Consider the following 20,068-nt stretch of genomic DNA (forward strand, 5'->3'; position numbering starts at 1 on the left):
TCTAGGATCATAGTGTTAGTTATGATACATAAATAGGGTTTGAAGGGGGTGGCGGGGTATTTTTTAATCTATTACCGTGCAAGGAAACTCTCATTAAAGGCTTTCCTTGACAAAACTAATGAAGTGCTTCTACTCTGTAGCAGTATAATGTAATTAGTGTTCACAATCTGATTTAATGGTGGTTTATGAAATATACATTGTGTTCTCTTATTCTACTGTATTGATTTTAAGAGGCGCTAATAATGTTTCTTTTATTTTTATATTTTTTATTTTAAAACAAAAGCTCAAAGGCAATATTACAATTGCTGATTAAAAAAAATACATTTGAACAAATTTGAATAGTGACTTTGAGAAGTGGTAATGTGTGCAACCAGTGTACTATGTTGGTATCTATGCAAATGAAAACAGTGGGCAATGTGGTTGGTGGTAAGTGTATGATGTTGAGACACAACACACACATGCACACATGTACATACGAGACACGTACACAAGCAGGTGTGAGAAGAGAGCGAAATATCTCTCTTCCTTCCTCTCTTTCTGTACCGAGTCCTTCCCACTCTGTCATGCACATTGAGTGTCTTTGTTATTCTGAGTAGGAAATGCAACTGGAGCCAAAATCTGTCCTGCTTTGTGCTTGATATCATCCCCGCTTTGTTCTCGCCACCTAACCCAGCAAGCGCTTGGCCGGGTGAATTCTTAGATGCGCACAGTGTAGCTTAGAATTTTGATGCTGCTCCTGATGTTGTTCCTGGATGCAATAATTCTAATCCTGCTATTTGACATGGTCAATCCCAAATTCAGAGTTAATTTAATACAGCGCAAGTTGTAAACCTACATCATTGGCTACACCATGAATTGGTTGCCGGTCAATAAGAGTTCACATATAAAGATGTAATCTTAGTAACAATTGGGAACAAAGTCAAAATGCTAAATAGATAGAGAGATTTCATGTTCATTAAAATCAGGGTTGGTCAAAAGCACTAAGACCACAAATCTCCGTCTGGCGCAATGCTTGAGTTGTAACCTTGAACACAGGCATGAACATATATATAGGGAGTTTATGTGCTAAATGTTAATGGCACATCACTTTCCCATTCCCACAACTCGACATCAAAAGCTCGTTTCATCTGCTGATTAAATGGTAATTAGATATTTTATAAATATGGAGGAATACGACGGTGGGAAATGTCTCTTTGCTTCGGAGTTGGATACGCAATCAGGAATGTCGATATCTTTAATGACCTTTTAACATTTAAAATATGCTTCTGACGTAAGGCCAGGTCATTTGATTAAGTGCCTAAAAGTCTGGATTGTCTAAAAATAAAATACCTAAGTCTATACTTGAATTACATTTCCTCAAAGTGTACTCACATCTAGTTATATTTGTTTCATGTACACAAGAGCTATAGTTTGAAGGTCATAGATAGAGATTGTTGGACAATAAGTTCTTGGTCAGTTAAATTTTAAGCAAGACCACTATCCCAACTGTAGTATTAAATGACACCAGTTCACTGTTGTTAAAAGTGTTCAATCCAACATTTGGGGTCTTGCGTGAGAAGCAGTAGCTTTATTGGACCAGAAATTTGAAAGTTTTATTCACATGAATGGCTTTATAGTTTTTATGCTGCCACAACATTTCCTCATGGCTCAGCCTGCAATGTTGCAATATTATCTTCAGGCTTCACCTTCTTTTCTGGTGGTGCTCCCAAATAAATTGATCAGGAATGAGAACGAATTTCACTCAAGACATTCAGATCATTGGACACGAATAGAATATTTCAAAATGTGTCACAAATGATATAATCCCATCTGGCAGGCAATTAAGTATCTTGGAACATGTTTTCAGCGTGCAGATTTAAGACAAAATTTGAAAACTTCAGTCAAGGCAGTTAAAGTTCAAATTCCAGAAGCCTCCAAGTACGCAAGGGACTCACCGGCAGCTAATTGTAGTAAAGAACCAACAAAACCCTTCAAAATTAATATCCATTTAGAGACTGAAGTTACACTAAAACACAGGAAACTGGAAAGTCAGAACCCAAATTTCAATGTTTTACCTCTAAACTTTGGGGGAAAAGTGTGAGCCATTCAACTAGCATGCATCCCAAACTTCTTTTACAAAGAAATGATAGATTAAATAGATTCTACACCTCTGTCTCACAATGTAGATCTTTCATTACATTAGCTGTCCTTAGCTGTCATTGTGAAGAACACACAACCTTATTTATTCACCTCATCACATTTAATTGCCTCCTTTCTGCAATAGTACAAATGGATTTTAGACAAAAGATAAGCAAATAAAAAACGACTTCACATATTTCATATTAAAACCAGCATTGTCGTAAAGTAAAAATGTATTAAAGTTTCTGATCCATGTATCAAAAGAGATTTGAGGTGCCACATTGTTTGTTCAAGTCAGCAGCATTGCAAGTTTCGGCCGAATTGCCGCAGATAAGATTCAATGTGACACTGTTATATTTTTACACTCCCAGCAGGCATACGCTGACTAAAACAAAGCTGTGTGTTTTTTACAGTGTGGAATCTTTTTGTGTGAAATAAAACAAATCACACACCCCACAGCTATTTGTGTCTGTTGCTTATCTCTAGGGAGATGATGAAGCATTGGAAACTGCCACTGCTATGTGCTAACCTGTTACCTCGGAGCGATGCTATGATGATTTGTCAGTCAATCCACAAACACCTGTGATTAAAACATCCATCCTCACATAGACACATAGATCAGCCTTTTTTTTAAATACATAAAACATATAACATATATGCTGTATACCTATCCGGAAATGTCCATCATGTCAATTCAATCGTGTGAATACATAACATATTTGTGTGTCCATTCATATCCACATACAATGACTCAATACACCTATTTTCAACATTGCTTATTCCGATCAGGAAGGAAGGGGTGCTGGAGTCTCTCACAGCTAACTTCAGAAGATAGGTGGACAGCACCTGAACCAATCACAATCATTCAGATCTCCACCATTTACATACAACCCTACATCTTTGATATATGTCAATTCTGTCACATAAACCAAAGATGTAAACATGTTTGTCCTTTATTTGCTACATCAGCTGTATCTTCATTCACTTTCAAAGACAATGGTCTGTTCTTAAATATATACAATGAATCAAGAATTTTAAATGTTTGCCATGACAATTAAATTTACTTTTTATTAACTATATTGAGTGTGGTTTAATGTTCCTGTCTAACATAACATGTCTGTCCACTCACATGCAATCACAATGATAATATCTGTCTGTTAGGTCAAGTACAAGCATTATATACTTGACATTCAATGGCATCCAGAGAGTTAATAGGGAGCCTTGAAATGCGCCAAAACCAACAAGAAGTAACCTGGAAATGCCCCCAAATCACCAGGTATTGACTGACAAACGAACAAGAAGCCTCAAAATCAATAGGAAATTATCATAAATTAACCAAAAGTGACTTGTAAAATGTCTGTTCATTCACACAGCCCTTTTCAATTGTGGATAATGTGTACTATGCTTTCATATAAATCGAAAACAAAAACCACTTCCAATCTATTACCGTATACAAAGCTTCGTAATTCCATTCAGCTCCGTATTGTCAATCTAAGCAATTGTCCCCTCCATTGCACTTGGTCTCTGTAGGATGACAGTGAATGGCTGCTCTTCACCTGATGATGCTGTCACTTCATAAGACGAGTACAGGGACGACCTCTAGCTCTTCCTTTTACCTTCATCCCTCTTCCTCTCATCAGACTCAGCCAAGCAGCTGCCCTTCACTTAAGCTCCATATTTTTCTCTCTCTGGATCACTCTTCTTCTCATCTCTATTTCTTTCTTCCGGCCTGCCCTCATTGTTCACCTTCATTATCAAATGCTACCACAACGTCCCCTGCTGCGCCACCCGGATTATTTATAGCTCACTGGAACGTGTCAGTGGCGTCCATTGTAGCAAGAGGAGGCAAAAGCGGTTCCTGACTCTTCACATACGTTTTACTAAAAAAAACATTTGCAAAAACAAATAGCATTCCAACATTTGATGTCAATTTTCTATGCTTACTTGTCTTTCAGACATGACGTAGAGGTGAGCCCGATCCAAGGAGAAGGCCATGTCCCGGAGAATGAGACTGCCGTCCTTCATTACCGACACGGTCTCGTACTGGACCCCGCCATGAGGAGGGCCATCAATGCGAATCTGAGGAAAAATACAATGCACAATAGGGCGTTAAGGACACTAGAGAATATGACAAACCATTGTTGCTTAGCAAAAAAACAAAAAAAAGAAGAAAGAAGCTCTTAACTTGCTTGTGACATTCATGAAAATTGCAACAAACACAGTTGGAAAGCAAAACGCAATGATTTGGTAAAGAATAAGATCCAAAAGGGTATTTTAAACACATTGTACTCACTTAAATTTTGCAATCACCGTGTATGGTGAGATATTAGTATAATAATGAAAAGCTAACTCCACACGTAAGTGAATATATTCCTAAATGAAATCCCTCCTCTATACGTACATCATTATCCAATGGCCTGGATATGATGTAAGGTAAATTATACAGTTTATATATTGGCATATCTGATAAATCTACAGATTTTCACATTCGAAGTTCAATTATGCGCTCTCAAAGGCAACACAATTGTACCGACTGATACAATGTTAGAGGGAATTGAAAGTTGAATGATCCTAAGAATGATGAACTTCTGAGTATGCATGGAAAGGATTGGGTAAGAGTTAATTATTCACTGGTTTGTACATGACAAAAAAAATATCTAATTCGCCCGCTAATGTAACCAAACAAGCAAATTGCATTCCTCATTTTCTTTCTTGACAGACCATGCTTTTTAAAAAAAAACATGTTTTTTTTCTGGCTGATTGCACTGATTAGAAGAATGTTTGCAAGTGCCAAGATATGTTTAATCCACTTAATTAGTACAGTACTTCACACTGTCAAAAGCTCAATAGCCACAAACACTAGACAAATAAAAGCTCGTGGATTGTATTTTTTTGTGAGCTTGTCTGATTTTAAAATGTGTTTTTACTGCTGTAGCTAAAGTGAAAGCGAAGATTGCAGAGGGTGGGGGAACTGTCCCCATCTGCACAGTCTGTCAACGGCCTTTAAATCTTATTTAGGAAGAACATTGGGGAGGGGTAGCTTTATGCTTGCTGCACATTCAACTGTGCCATGTTTTGTTTTAGTGATTTATATTCAGGGAAAGGGTGACTGGATGACCCTGCCGAAGCAGGATGAGGTTACCACTAAATTATTAGCTGATATTATTAGGCCTTTGAGAAACGTTAGCTCTGTTTGTCTTCCATTGCTGGCCTGACGGATGATGGACTCCCCAAATAACACTTTGAACTAGAAGCTGAGTTACCACAAAAACAGTGGGAAAAGCCATGTCTCATAAATTTCCCCCCTTGGACCCACATAACCGAATGTAAGCACATTTCCCAAAGTAGCATTACAAATGTAAATCTTAAAGGGCATCACAAGGGCTCCGATGCATAAGTGAAATCCCGTCACGTGAAACATCACCAGCCCTTCCCTCCCCCGTGAAACCGGATGGCTGTATCATTCGACGATGGACGCCAGCCTCCCTCCACCGACGTACATCCATCTATTCAGTCGCTGACAGCATCAGAAAGTAGGCTTACTCTCAATAAAGCACCACACAGGGGAAAGTCAAGGTCGTAAGTCAGTCAAGAGAAAATGTAGCGGGAGGGTGAGAGCGCTTTTTTTTGCCTGCTGCTTTGTTTATGTAAATGCAATCCAATCACTTGATGGCATTTTTAGAGCTTGTGGAATTGCACGCTCACTCTCAAAACAAACTAAATTGTTTAGAGGTTTGAAGGAAGTGGCAAAGAATTACAAATGTAATATGAACATTTGATGTCATCACTGATAATATCCACAGTATTCACAACGGCCCAGTCTTTTTATAATCCTCCACACAGTCTGTTATCTCGGAAAATAAAAATAGTGTATAGATATGGCAAAAACCATATGCTCTATGCACAGGGGTATATATTTAATCTATAAAGCGTGTCCGATTTATTGTGTTCTTTAAAGCCGTTGTAGAATCAGTATGCGAGCTGTGTCCTTCTTTGCAGGGATCACTGATTCTCTGACCTTCATCCCACCCCATGACCTTTTTGCCCATGAGTGCATTTGAAGTTTATCTGTTCATACACAAGGGGAACAAACCTATACAACACAAGCTTAACTGTACTTTTCCATTTGAAACTTAGTTTAGCCATTAATGAATGCATTCATTAATTTTCTGTACCACAAGAGTCTTGCTGAGGTCTTTGTCTGCTAACTATGGAAAGGAAGTGGGCTACACCCTGTACTGATTGCCAGGCAATCAGTGGCTATGACTTAATTTCACTACAATTACCTTGATAATTATAGAGGTTATGGCGAATTGAGTTGGTAAAGGACACAAAAAGATTTTTTTTGAGTTCTTGGCCATTTTTCTTAGCATGATAATTATTATTAAATTATAAAGAAAATGTAATGCTTGTTGCATTTCTCACTGATGTTTTAAAATCTTCCTTTTTAATAATGTTACTTTTGCACCCATTTACATTGAAATTCCGTTTTTTCCCTATTTCTAGCATTTAAGGCAAAGCTTCTTGTGGCACTAAATTTACATTATTTTTTCTTTTACTGGGGAGTCTAAGCTTTTATCGTATTCATGCAGTTATTTGTAGCCTTAGGTCATTGTAGGGAATGTTCCAATTTGAATAAAGCTGGAGAGAACGTAGAAACCTCTGGACGATTGTGGCACTTTGCCTGGCCTTGGCACATTCAGTTTCTATTCATAAAACCAAGCTGATCTTTTATAGTGGCTGTAATTTATGGAAAGAGTCTTTCATCCACATAGACACAAACACATGCCCACGGTGGCGGAATCGCACACGAGGCGTATTGGTAGCAACTGAAGCCGTTCCGCGGGATCACCTCTGGGTGGGCGACAAAGGCATGCAAGGGGAAAATGGAAACTGAGAAACCGATGTTTACCGGACCATTGGACCAAAAATAATTCAGTGCAAAACGCACTCTTAACCACACCATCGTATTCCCCATGCTACCATGTAGTACCTGTGTAAGTGAATCATATGTGCACCAAAAAAAAAAAAAACTCCATTAACTCCAGGTTGCAGCCACTTCAAAACAGCTCCTGTCCACCCCATTAGGCTTTATTTTACACGCTGGGTGTCAAGGTTTTTTTTTTTTTTTTCTGCAGTGCCACCCCTCTGCTCTGGTATAACACAACCCACCGCCCAGGATCTTAAAAGGTGATCTCCCATGATCCTCATAGACTACAGCCATTAGCCAGTTTCTGGTCTTTCTAGTGCACTTGAAAGTCTAGAAGGACATATAATATCGTGTTTTCTACTCTCTTGACCACAGACTGTGAAGTTACTTTTGATTGGCTTCCTCAGTTGCAGCGTGCCAGGAATTGTAATCAGAGTTGACTCACATTTAATGTGGTTAGACTATCACTGCCTGTTATCAAAGTTAAAGCAATCTCACTCATTTTTTAACGAAGATTTCGCCTTAAGACCCCAACTCCAGATGTCATAACTCAGGGGTCCACTGTACTTGAACTGCCAAAAAGACATTTACACCCTTAATTATAGCTCATTTTTATTCGACTATTTCTCTTGGGTATTTTGAAATTAAAGGTGCCGCCATGCTTTCAGTAATTTTTTGAGTGTGATATCTATTTTTTTAATGATACATTCATTCGGATGAAAATGCTGTAACAATCAATTGTTAGAGAAATGCGAGGTGGTTGAAGGCCAATGGGATGGACAGCAGGAAAGCCATGGCAGCAGCATCACAGGCACCCTCCTTGTGGCTACAGGCACTAAAGCTAGAGGGGTGCTTTTGATCTGAGCATGTAAGCACCCTGGAAAACTGTTTGAAGGTTGACCAAACTCCGATTCACATTGGCCTTCTATCACTTTCCTTTTTCTGCTCGCTCTGCTCTTGCCCGTTTTGAACAGAAAGCCAGACTCTGAATCCCCCACCGTGTGAAGCAATTTGCTGAGTGGAAAGCAGTAAATAAAAGCAAAAGTAGTGGTGCCTCAAAATGCATGTCTGCATTTTGCATTATGGAGGCTGCCACTTCCAGATAAAAAGAAAATAACCTGAAGCAAGCAAATGTATTCCCCCTTTTCAAATGTAAATCACAACGGAGAAGATGTGACTGATTGAGCGTTCGAAGAATTTGCTTATTACTTATCATGAAGTCTTGATTCGTTTTTGGCATGCTTGACTGATGTTGCAGCTGTACTGAACGACAGAAACTCATTTGTAAATAATCTTCACGCTTTACCATTCACAGCTGTTCACTGTTTCCTTGAGAAATGTTTTCTTTTCAGAATTAGAAATCTCTATTTTCTCACCATGGCTTTTAGGGTGGTTAATGCAAGGGGATGCGGGTGGACACAGGTGGCGCCAATACTAACAGAGCTATCTGAAGGGGGCCAGTACAGACCACCATGTTCTTGCTACTCAGGCAGATTTCGTTCCACAAAAGGTTGACCACAATCAAACAAAAATATACTACGGTTCACCTTCAACACTTACAACTGACATCAGGAAGCAAGTAAAGTGCAAACCTACAATTTGTTCTAGAATAGTACAGAAGATATACACTATATAGAGTTGAACCTCGAAAAGTTTTCTGCCTTTCTTTTTTTTTGCAAATAAAGCTCATATTTTACTTAAAACACAACTCATTACAAGAGAGAAGTGGGACAAATGAGTCTGGCATGACAGTAGATTGTAGCTAAAAATGTAGGAAATACAGATATCTGTACGTAAGAGTACTTTAAATAATAAGAGTGCAACAATTCATTCTTCAAAAAATTGGAAAGTAAACCATAATTTATAAGTGGATTACGTTATGTCTTGTGCTCCAATATATTACGTTGCGTTCTAGGTATGACAGTACACAGAGTCCTACATCTGGCAGCAACCTTATCTCCTGCATCGGCACTAATCCAGTTCAACCATCTTGGGTGTCAAAGGGAGAGACATTTTTTATCTTCCCAATCCCACGCATTGGATTATACTTTGTAAGAGAAGACTGCGACTGCTCTATCTGCTCTGAGTGCAATAACCTCTCACATGTACAGTATCCCAAAGAAGAGGCTTAGCTAAGGAAAATGTCTCCTTTTTATAGCAATGTGCTATCTTGAAATGTGTGAAGCACACAGGTCAAATGGATTTCAGGCCACCACAATAACCGTTTTACAAAGTAATTCCAACCAATTTTTCTTTCGAAGCTGTTCTGAGATTTACTACGATACTGGAAATGTGATGGTAAAATTGAGAAGGGACTGAAGGTTGACAGGTGACGAAGTGCTGACAGCTATTTTCGAGAAAGTCACCATTTTAACTGGAATTCCAGTTTGCAATCTCCCACACAATGAGATTCAACCAATGTTGTATATAATCATTTCTAAAATAAACAGTGCATTAATTTATATATTGGATTATTGTTTTGGTACAATATGAAGAAAACTAACATAGACCCACTTACCAGCACCAGACAACAAAAAGTGACTCAGAATTTTATTTTACACATTATATATGCATGGAGTGGACTTTTTCAACAAGATAGTGGGTGTCAACTACAATGACTTTTATATGTGACAGTGCCACTGGAGGTTTGCATCAGGCAGCTTGTCACTTCACCCCACAGGGAGAAACAGTGACAGATGACAGAAACTGATTTCACCTTTGACTTCATCTACCTTTAGCACCTTAGGTCAATAGTATTAAACATCTGTTCCATTCATACTTTAAATTCTTACTTTGCTAGTCTACAGCTATTCAATAGAAAATAATATTAAATACTCTCATTTATTCATCTACCGTATCGCTTATCCTCACAAAGGTCATGCGGAGTTCTGGAGCCTATCGCAACCAACCATGGGAAACAGGCAGGGAACAGCCCAAATTGTTTGCCAGCCAATCACAAGGCACAATGAAACAGACAAACACTCACAATCACACCGCCGCCAAGTGGGAATCGAACTCATACACTCCTTTGCAAAATCATCTATTGTTTTAAAAAAAATAGTATTAAACAAGACATATACGCATACAATTCAAGGTAATTCACATCGTTCCTAATCAGCGAGTACCAAGAAGGTATCAAAATACAAAAACTATGTTAAAACGAAGCTATTCTATTTCCAATCTTTAGGTGGACTAAAGTACAGACAATGGCTGTTTCTTGTGTGTCTTTCTTTGCTTTCCCTTCACATTGAAGCCTGGCTCTGTCTCGATAAAACTTCTAATCCATCAGCGTTGTCAGGTTGAAGAATTTGTGTGTCAGTAGGGAATGCCGCGAAGATATGTGCTGTGTATTTGCTTGTGTGGGAGCATGCGTATGATGCATCGCTCCAGCACAGCATTTCTGTACTACAAGATACGATCCCATAAGTCATATGTTAGCCTACTTCTCATTGGAGAGGCCTTTAGGTGATGATATAAGGAAGAAACATGAGGAAACAAAAAGAGCGAAGGCAATAAAGGGGTAATAACAGTGCACACAAGAAACATGTATTCAACTTGTTTTTCACGGTGCAGCTATAGAAAACGTAATGCTAGACCCATTTTTAGTAAACTGGATCAACAAACTAAAAATATGTCGGTTTGGAATTTTTCACAGATAAGAGCTCACAAAATGATGCAGGATGGTTGATTAAGAAGGATGAGAGCATTGAGGCAAGACGATTTACGACAAAGTAATTTAACCTCTGACCACAATTGCCTTAACTATTTGGCATTTTGTATCAATCAAAACCAATGGGTCTACTTTTGGCTTATAACAACAATCCAAAAATACCCAAAACCACCAACAGTGACCCAAACAAGAGGCCTGCAATTTATCTTAATGAGAATAAACGCAATAGCGTATTTCTCTCCTTAAGACATTTTACTGCCACTGCAACTACTGACATGACCTTTGGCAAATACCAAGTAACTACTTCATATTTTTGGCAAGGCACACTAAAGCGTATTGACTTTTATCTAAGTGGTATGCTCAAGGTCTTTAACTCACTTGCTATATTTGATGATATGACCCATATGATGATTGGTTGTTTGTTTTCTCTGTGTGCTTTGTTGGTACTGGCTTTAAAATACTTCACCACTGTATGAACAAAGCCACATTTTTCTGAAATGAGGTGTCCTTCCTATCTTCCAAAATAGCTATATTTGGTTAAATGTAGGTGGCACGCAGATTTGGTCATCGGAAAGATTCTGAATAAAATGAAGCATAAACAAAACGAACTTCGAGATTCTTTTACACAGCATTCCAGCAGAATAGGAGGGTTCTGAACTCAGAAAACATTTAATCTACGCTTCTAGGCCAACTCTACAAGTATCCTTCAGGACAGTTTGACCAAGGCTTTAGAAGCAGCCATCTGTAACATGTCCACAAGTCATTCAATTTTATTTGAGTGTTGTAATATTACCGTCACTGCAGTAACTTACAATTTAAAAGATGATTACATCAGCAGTTTCCCTTTCCTTGCAGCCACCCGCCCCTCTCCCAAATATCCCCATGAGTCAAAAGCAGAAACCACAGCAACTGTGGTTGGATGAGATCAGTCCTGAACACTACTGAGCCCAAACACAAGAGCAGAAGAATGAGGCACCATGTGAGGTCTATATTTAGCTCCACATTCAAAACACCTACCGGAGGGCCATGTGCTGTGATGGATGCAGGCCAAGGAAGTCCATTGGGATGAAAAACGGATGGCTGGAGTTGGTTTTTAGTACTCAAGCATCTCCCCATGCCAAAGCAGTTCTAAATATGGTACTTCATATTTAAAAACATGACACTTCAAAATGTTTGGACTATCCAGTCAAGGACAAAGAGTACATTAATATGTTAAAATGAACTTTTTGCGAGTGTGTACCATTAATCAGAGGAGTCCTAGCATGAATACAATCTTTTGGTGAGTAAACATTGTTAAATCCATTCAGTCGATCATTTTATGTTAATTTAAACCTGCTCAAGCAACAAACATTTGTGCCAAAATCAAAACAATAGGAAATGACGATTACAAGAATCTATTGTATTTTGATTAGAGTCCTGTCCAAATGTATGATACAAGATGATAGCAGCTATGTAAACTTATAGCAAGGATGAATGCTTCACTATTCACCCAACAATTGCAAACATTTCATATTTGATTTCATTATAATTGGGATATTACATTTCCAATCTCTTTAGCTTCACTAGGTGGCAACAGAAATCATCTACCTAATCTTTAAATCAAGATAAAATATAATGAAAATGTGTTTTGCACCAGTTGTTTTTTTTCAATATTATTGTTGAGTGCCATACTGTAAGGCAAGGGTTGGAGGGTTGCTGGAGCCTATCCCTGCTGAATTTGGGCACCAAGCGGGGGAAACCCGGAATTGGTAGCCAGCCAATCGTTGGGCACGGGGAGACGGACAACCATTAATGCTGGTAATCATACTCACAAAATTTAGTGTTACACCAGGCTAAACGCATGTATTTTTTATTTGGGATGTGAGAGGACACTGGAGAAGCCCGAGGAGAACAGTTAAATTCCAGACAGGATTGAACTCTCGACCCCAGAACTAGGCGGCGCACCAACCATTGTAAGGCAGCTATTTTATGTCATTTAAAATATGCCAAATTTCATAGCAACAAAGAGTGTACATTAGACTCACATTGTACCTGTATGATCTTGAATAATGTCATATGATATCACTATTAAGAGAGAATTCCCATGGATCTTGAACATGAGGTTGATTAACATTAGATCGCTTGAAGGCTTAGACAGCCATAATGTCTTCAGTAAGGATTCATGTAGGTCATCTTTTATGAAAAGACAACTCCTTTGACATATAAGCGGGCATTTCGGCTAGTATCTTCCTCCTTAGAAAGACCAAAAAACATGGATGCAAAAAGCATTGCTCCAAGAAGTATGGATAGCCAAAAATAACGATTACAGTTCCTAAATGGTTGACATTGACGAATAAAACAAACAGTAAGTATATTGTATGTTGGCTTTCTCATACTGTCCAATTATTGATTTGTTATTTTAGTAGTAGGCTATTTGCATACAATATCTTGGCTTCAAGCACTCACTGTGGGAAAAAATATATAGGAATATAGAGTAACTCTTTATAAATTATTCAAAGCAAGAATTAGCCGATAGACGTAATGGAATTGTGTGTATTTAAGTGAGAAAAGGCTGGAGAAAGCCTTTTCTCTTCAAGGATGACTGTTTCCCCATGGAACAATTACATCCAACTCCTTTGGGATGTACTAAAAGCCACGAAAGGCTTGAACTCCCCAACCTTAACTGGATTTAGACCTCCAAAAGCTTACAAGATACATCCGATCCGAACTGATGCAATCCCTATCCACAGTCCAACACCTTCAACCTCTGCCGCATTCCTCACAAGAGTTTTGAGGGTGTTAGAGCAGTTCCACAAATGGTGACGTCAAAACTTTTTTCCTGCCACCTTAACCAATCAATTTCTATTGGAAAAAGCCGACGAGACGACGATAAGAAAACATTATGGCAACCTTTCACCTCGTTAACCAGCGGAAGAAAAGTGAGAGGGGACAAAAAAAAATCGGGATAAAATGCGGGGGGCCCAAGGTTATCCAATCAGACCTCTGTAAGACTAGAATTGCGGTAGGAGGGGGTGTATTGTCTGACCCCTTTCAACATGCTTTCAGAAAAGCAGATCCAACCCCTATGGACGTTGTCATGGTAACCTGTGGTTATATGATCGGTGGGGAACCAACTGAAAATGTGTATCAATAGGCAGTTTCCTTAGACAGTGAGATTGAGGCCTAACACAAACTGTGTTCCATTGTTGGTGACAGTTCATTGAAGTTGCCCATGCTGAACATTAGAGTCTAATTTAGACATCAAACACAAAAGACGACCAATTTATTATTGTTATCAAATGTGAGTAAAAAAAATGTCTTTACCGGTAATTGTGTAGTTCATTTGTACATCTGATGTTTCGTAATGGGTGAAAATGAACGTTTTGAAAGTGTGAAAATGCCAACAATAAAAGGAAAAATAATGTGTGATTCACTATTAAATGTCAGATGTAGAATAACATTGAATGTAAATGTATGTTCGGCTGTTTTGTTTCGATTTAATAGTCGGATGTTGCTCACGTGGAATGAAATAATGCCGATCAATCAAGTTATTTCACGTTCTACAGGACAAAGATTGATGGGAGAAGAATAATATTTTAACGATGAATTAGATTTACATCATTTGTATTACTTTAAAAAAGTCAATCAACATCTAAAGTTTGGACCATGTTATCCTGTGAAATATAGTCATCCAACTTTTAAATAAGTCATAAACACAATTTCACTTTTAACTGATAAAACTAACAACTACAAGCTTAGTACATCAGCTTGACATCTGTTGGATCGATTTAAGCACTCAAGTGCACAAATGTCTTCACACCCGCCAGAGTAACAACAATAATAACCCCCTTTAATACCAAGCCAGAAAATCTTATGAGAGATCAGAGATCCTATTTTATGAGTATCAAATTTCAAAAACGACGGAAGGAAGATACTGCACATTAGACAGATGAAATGCATACAATGAGCCCAAAAAAAGTGCACACATTTAGTGTGCAAGTTGGCTACTTTTTGATTCTTAAAAAGCTTTTTAGAATTGCTCAACAATCCCACACCAAAATGTAATACCAGCAGCCCCTTTCTGGCAGGAATAGCACAAACCAGTTAAATTTATGCTAATTTGGTGGCACTAAATACACCGCTTTGAATGTCAAATCTCCATTACCACACACACTGACTGGCAAACACGGATCGCGCACTTAAGCAATGCACAAACCTGGCCTTTGTGCAAGGACGGTAGGAAGAAAATAGACAAATGGATCACAGCCACTTTATAAATCAATAAGTGGATGAACAAACGCCATCTTCGACACAGTGCCGTTATCAAAAGGGATCGGCTCGCTTTAAAAGGACGAACCGTAGGGTGCAACTCAATAGGAAAAAATACAGGACCTAAAAGACACAATAGAATTTAATGAAGAAAAAAATAACACCAGCCAGCAAGGAGATTAAAGTAAGGGTGACAGCCACATTAATTCCATTAAGTCTATTAGTATTCTATCCTCATCGCCTTACTAGGTCAATAGCCACCTCCATTAAACCACAAAGCGTCTGTTTCCCTTTTCCGAATGCAGAAGGGAACAGTGCAAGATTTAGGAGCAAATGGATGAAAGGAACCTTCTACAAAGACACCTCCCTACCTTGCTTCTCCTCATTTCTGTTCTGTCGGAATATGACAGGAGCCGGGAGCAATATGAGGTGGTTCTCATGAGTCGTTTTTAATTTTTAATTTTATTTTAATGTTTTTTGGTTGGACGTTCATGTTTTGTCTAGTAAGCATTGTGACACCTCTAGTAAATACAAATCTATTATCAAAAATTGGAATTCAAAATGAAATATTTCTTGATTGCTAATTGTTGGGACGGACAAAAGGAGTGCCATATTTTCACGACTATAGGGCGCACTTAAAAGTCTTAAATTTTCTCCAAAATAGACAGTGCGCCTGATAATACAGTGCGCCTTATAATACAGTGCGCCTTATATATGGAAAAATGTCATTTGTCGAGGGTGCGCCTTATAGTCGTGAAAATACGGTAATGGAATGATGTACTGTTTTTTCAATGAATGATTTATTTAATGATGATCTGAAAAACAGTCAACAATTCATCCATTAATAAAAATAATGGTAAGATGCTGCTCAACATTTCCATTCATCAATGTGAAGTGGAAAACAAGCCCTTGATCAAGTGCATCACAGGGGAAGGAATCTTATTAAACAAAAGGAAAAACACAATATTTCATTTTTCCAATAGATAAGTGGAGAAAAACCAATATTCCCAAGAACTCGGCAAAATAGCCAATGTGTGACATTTTTAATTGCAATTGGCTGGCCAGCGATTCAGGCTGTTGTCCCCCACCTGGTGCCTGTAGTTAGCTAGGCTCCAGCACCCCCATACAAAACTTTGAAAGAATAAAAAACACCTCCTCCCATCTTTTCGCCCTCTCCGACCTCCTCCCAGTCTGCCTCAAGCATGGGGCAGCTGAGGGCAAAGTGGCCAACAGACACTTGTGGAGTAAATATGTAGGGCAGCACCATTAGAGTATTAGTGCCGGTCAGTAGTCTGTCTGTGTATGTATGGACAGCCTAGCCTCTTTGGATGTGCATTATGGGACATGACATCATTTGATAGGTTCCTTGAGCAGTGCATTCCTCCAGGGCAATGAAAATTACACATCAAAGTGGTGAAAACAGTCCATATTGAAATTGTTATGCATTTGTATTGCAGTGATGGTATTTCTTTGCAATGATTGGAACTACAATGATTAACTGTAGTGCTTACATTTATGATGAAAAAAAAAAAACACTACTTGTTTTCTGTGAGTTCTTTCTGGTTTCCAGGCTATGTTCCTGTCTCCTATATGGTGAAATTGTATGGAAACCTTGCATGGAATGTCTTATGATCAAGTTACATTGACTGAACATAGGCAGAGGCTGTTATAAATTGATTCCCACCATTCCATTATTTTCATCTACTAGTTGTTGACAATGATTAACTGTAGTGCTTACATTTATGATAAAAAAACACATTTGTCAGAAAAATTCATAGCAAAACTTGAACTAAAATAATCTACGTGGAGGAATGTGTTGCTTCTGCAAATGAAAGATACTGAGGTCAAATAAAATTATTGAAAAAAAAGTGCAGTGAAAATAAATAGGTAATAAACAAAGCAATGAAAAGGAGTCAATGCTAATATTATGACCAATTTCTGGTTCAACAGATTGATTAAAAACTATTAAAATAAAATTTAAACTTATGAAACATGGTTGGAAAAGAATAAAGCCATAATATGATATTTTGTTAGACAATCTATTGAGGCAAACAATGTAATCAAATATTTTTTGCTCATAAAACAGACACCAGCAGACTCAACAGGTATTTTCACCCAATAATCGTCTCACGTTTAAATGCTCCTTTCTCCAGTGGTTTAAGCTCATTTCAGAGATGTTCAATAGGATTTGAATCAGGACTCAAATAAGGCCACTTTAGAATAGTGGAAACCACAGAAAAATACAAACAGTGTACACAAACGATACAAACATGACTGAATACCATAGTTAGTTGTGACAGCCCATCTCCATGTGCACTGTGCGCGAAAGAGAGACGACTAGCATGCTCTAATAGACTCTCAGAGGGGGCCAACATGATCTTTCCTGCTGTCAAACCTGAATGACTCAAGCCCATATCACCTGAGGGATTAACTGCTTTTTCAAACGAACCAGGTTTCTGACTAATGCCTAGCATTGACAAACAATCTGCTTTTGGGTGGCCTTCCCCAACTTAAAATTTTAAAATATATATATATTTTAAAGATAAAATGGAATGTGGGGCTGATAAGTGGTTAGCGCATCAGCCTCACAGATCTGGAGTCCTGGGTTCGAATCAAAGTTGGTGAACCTGTGTGGAGTTTGCATGTTCTCCTGGGCCTGTGTGGGTTTTCTCCGGGTACTCTGGTTTACTCCCACATTCCCAAAAAAATGAAATGAATGAATGAATAATATGGATAGGTTCATTCGGGGGTATGAATATGAGGATGGCTAGTAGGGAAGATGAATGAATTAAAAAATGCAAGTAAAATGGAAGTTGCTTTCAGTTTCTCTAGAGTAGCAGGGTGATAAACTCCAACAAAACATGTGAAACAGATCTTTTATGCTCACTTATAGAAAGATGTTATCCTCTCTGACACTTCACCGATCCATAATGAAGGATCAGCAATAAAATGATTGTGCTATCTCAGTGAAAAAATCAGTTTTCAAAAGATGAGACTGCTTGAACAATCAAAAGGTGAGGTTTCACTGCCCGAAATAACTAATGTGAAATTAGTGTGAAATGCAACAGTGATCCATGTTACAGGTGCCATTTTGTATTCCTCACAACCCCTAGAATGTTGACTTTAGGAGGCGAGCTCATCCTACTAATCGGATATGCTAATCTGCTGTCACGCTCTCAAATGTGAATTTTCAGGGTCTACTGTTGCATTGCAGAGTGGCCTGTCAAACATGGGATGAATGGTACTACAAGGACATCATGTCAAACTACATTATTTTTCTGGAAAACCACAGACTCCGTCCAGACGGCTCTGTGTTTGGCTTGTGTGAATTCAACCCCCGTTTAGCTCTGTGGCTTCCTGTTATCCCAAAAAATGGGCTTTAAAACCTAATTCTGGAAAAGTCATCACATTTCTTTTCCTTTCTTGTCCTTTAAAAAAAACACACAAACCACACTAATGCTTGAGATTTAAGCCCAAGACCACTTTCCAACATCACAGCGTGTAGAACATTAAAATATTATATCTCCCTATCCCCCTTTTAACCTTCCCAGTCTTTGTCCCACTGATGACAAAAGACACAGTAACTATGTCCATATGTGGGAAGTGACTATGAGGAGACCGAGGAGGAGGAGTAATGTTAGTTGTTTAGTTAGCTAACGGTTTTTGGCAGACTCACAAGTTTTTTTTCCCCTCCCTGTCTTGGAGGGGCCAGACAACCTAGACACACACGAACACGAGCAACCTCCTCTGAGGTTTTATTACGACAGAGAGGTCAGAGTTCAACACGAGCGAGCCGCGAGCACTGTGTTCTTCAAACCCGAGTCAGCGATTGTAATCAAATGCATTTTTTGTCAAATGCAGCGAATCTATCCTCATGGCACGCTAGCTGTCGACTCAATGCAGACCACATTTCCCTAGACGACACACAAACAACAACAAAGAGGCTTGGATGAAGCCACAAACCAATTTTCAGAGCAGCGGGATGCTCACCAAAACAATGGAACATTTTTCACTATAACTGAATTGCAGATGAAATGCGGTCAATGACAACAAATATCAATGAATGACATGAGAAGAAAGTCATTAACAGAAAAAGACAGGGTGAGTGAGGTATGTTAAAGGTCCCAAATTATTAGGTCCTTAACACTAACCCAATTATTAAAAAAAAATAATAATAATCAACGTAAACCCTACCTTATGCTGTCACATTCACAACAGGTTTTGTCAGGAAAATAAACTGCAGATGTGAAGAATGACATTTATTCATTAATTTTTCAAACAATTCATCCTCATAAGGATCATAGGGGTGCTGGAGCCTATCCCAGCAAAGATCCCAGATATCCAGTCACGCTTACATCCATACCTCAGGACAATTTAGAGTATTCAACCAGTCTACCAGGCATGTTTTTGGGATGTGTGAAGAAATTTGAGTATCCGGAAAAACACGCAAACTCCACACAGGAATCTACCGGGGATTGAACTCGTATTCTGACAACTGCGAGGCAGACATGCTAAACACCTGACCAACGTTCCGCCCGGAGAATGAAAAGACAGACTCAATTAAATGCCAACAAACAAAGGCATTTTACTCTGCCTGCAGCTAAAAGAGTAGACAAAACAATCCAGATTATGGGCTGCGATGATTTTCTTTTTCTTTTTGAACAAATGTATTTGTACAGGTTTTATTACAGACAAAAGAAATGTTGAATTCATTTATTTAATGCCGTTGTCCCTAGACAATTATTTACACATTTAGGGGGCAGAGAGGTGATAATTCAGGGTAGCAGATTCCATATGGTTTTGTTCTTTTTTGTTTTTCTTTGTGCACGTGAGTTACTGTGCCTGGATGTTGGGGGTGAGAGTGGGCAGGGGAAAAGAGGTCATGTAAGGTTGAAAGTTTACTTAATTCCGAAGTAAAATTAGCCCTGACTCGTGATTTTCATTTTAAAATATATTAAAAAGTATAGATTAATTAAATACATACACCGACTGAACCGAAACTCACTCGGTGGGGGTGGGCATGTGTGGGTGTGCAAGCATGTAAACATTTATAAATGCATAAATGGTTTACAGTCTCTTGGGGGTCTCTTACCCAAGTGTGT

At 38.5% G+C, this 20,068-nt stretch overlaps 1 protein-coding gene across 3 annotated transcripts in view; it reads right to left on the reverse strand.

The window, feature by feature from the left end:
* Positions 1–20,068, reverse strand: part of plxna2 (plexin A2) — a 215,696-nt gene that overhangs the window by 70,948 nt on the left and 124,680 nt on the right. For all 3 annotated transcript variants that reach the window (XM_077730404.1, XM_077730327.1, XM_077730479.1), the window contains one exon: positions 4,063–4,197. In XM_077730404.1, the coding sequence (XP_077586530.1) occupies positions 4,063–4,197 (135 nt within the window). The remainder of the gene's footprint in view (positions 1–4,062; positions 4,198–20,068) is intronic.

This window comes from Stigmatopora nigra, chromosome 1, assembly GCF_051989575.1.
Source record: "Stigmatopora nigra isolate UIUO_SnigA chromosome 1, RoL_Snig_1.1, whole genome shotgun sequence".
Taxonomy (NCBI): domain Eukaryota; kingdom Metazoa; phylum Chordata; class Actinopteri; order Syngnathiformes; family Syngnathidae; genus Stigmatopora; species Stigmatopora nigra.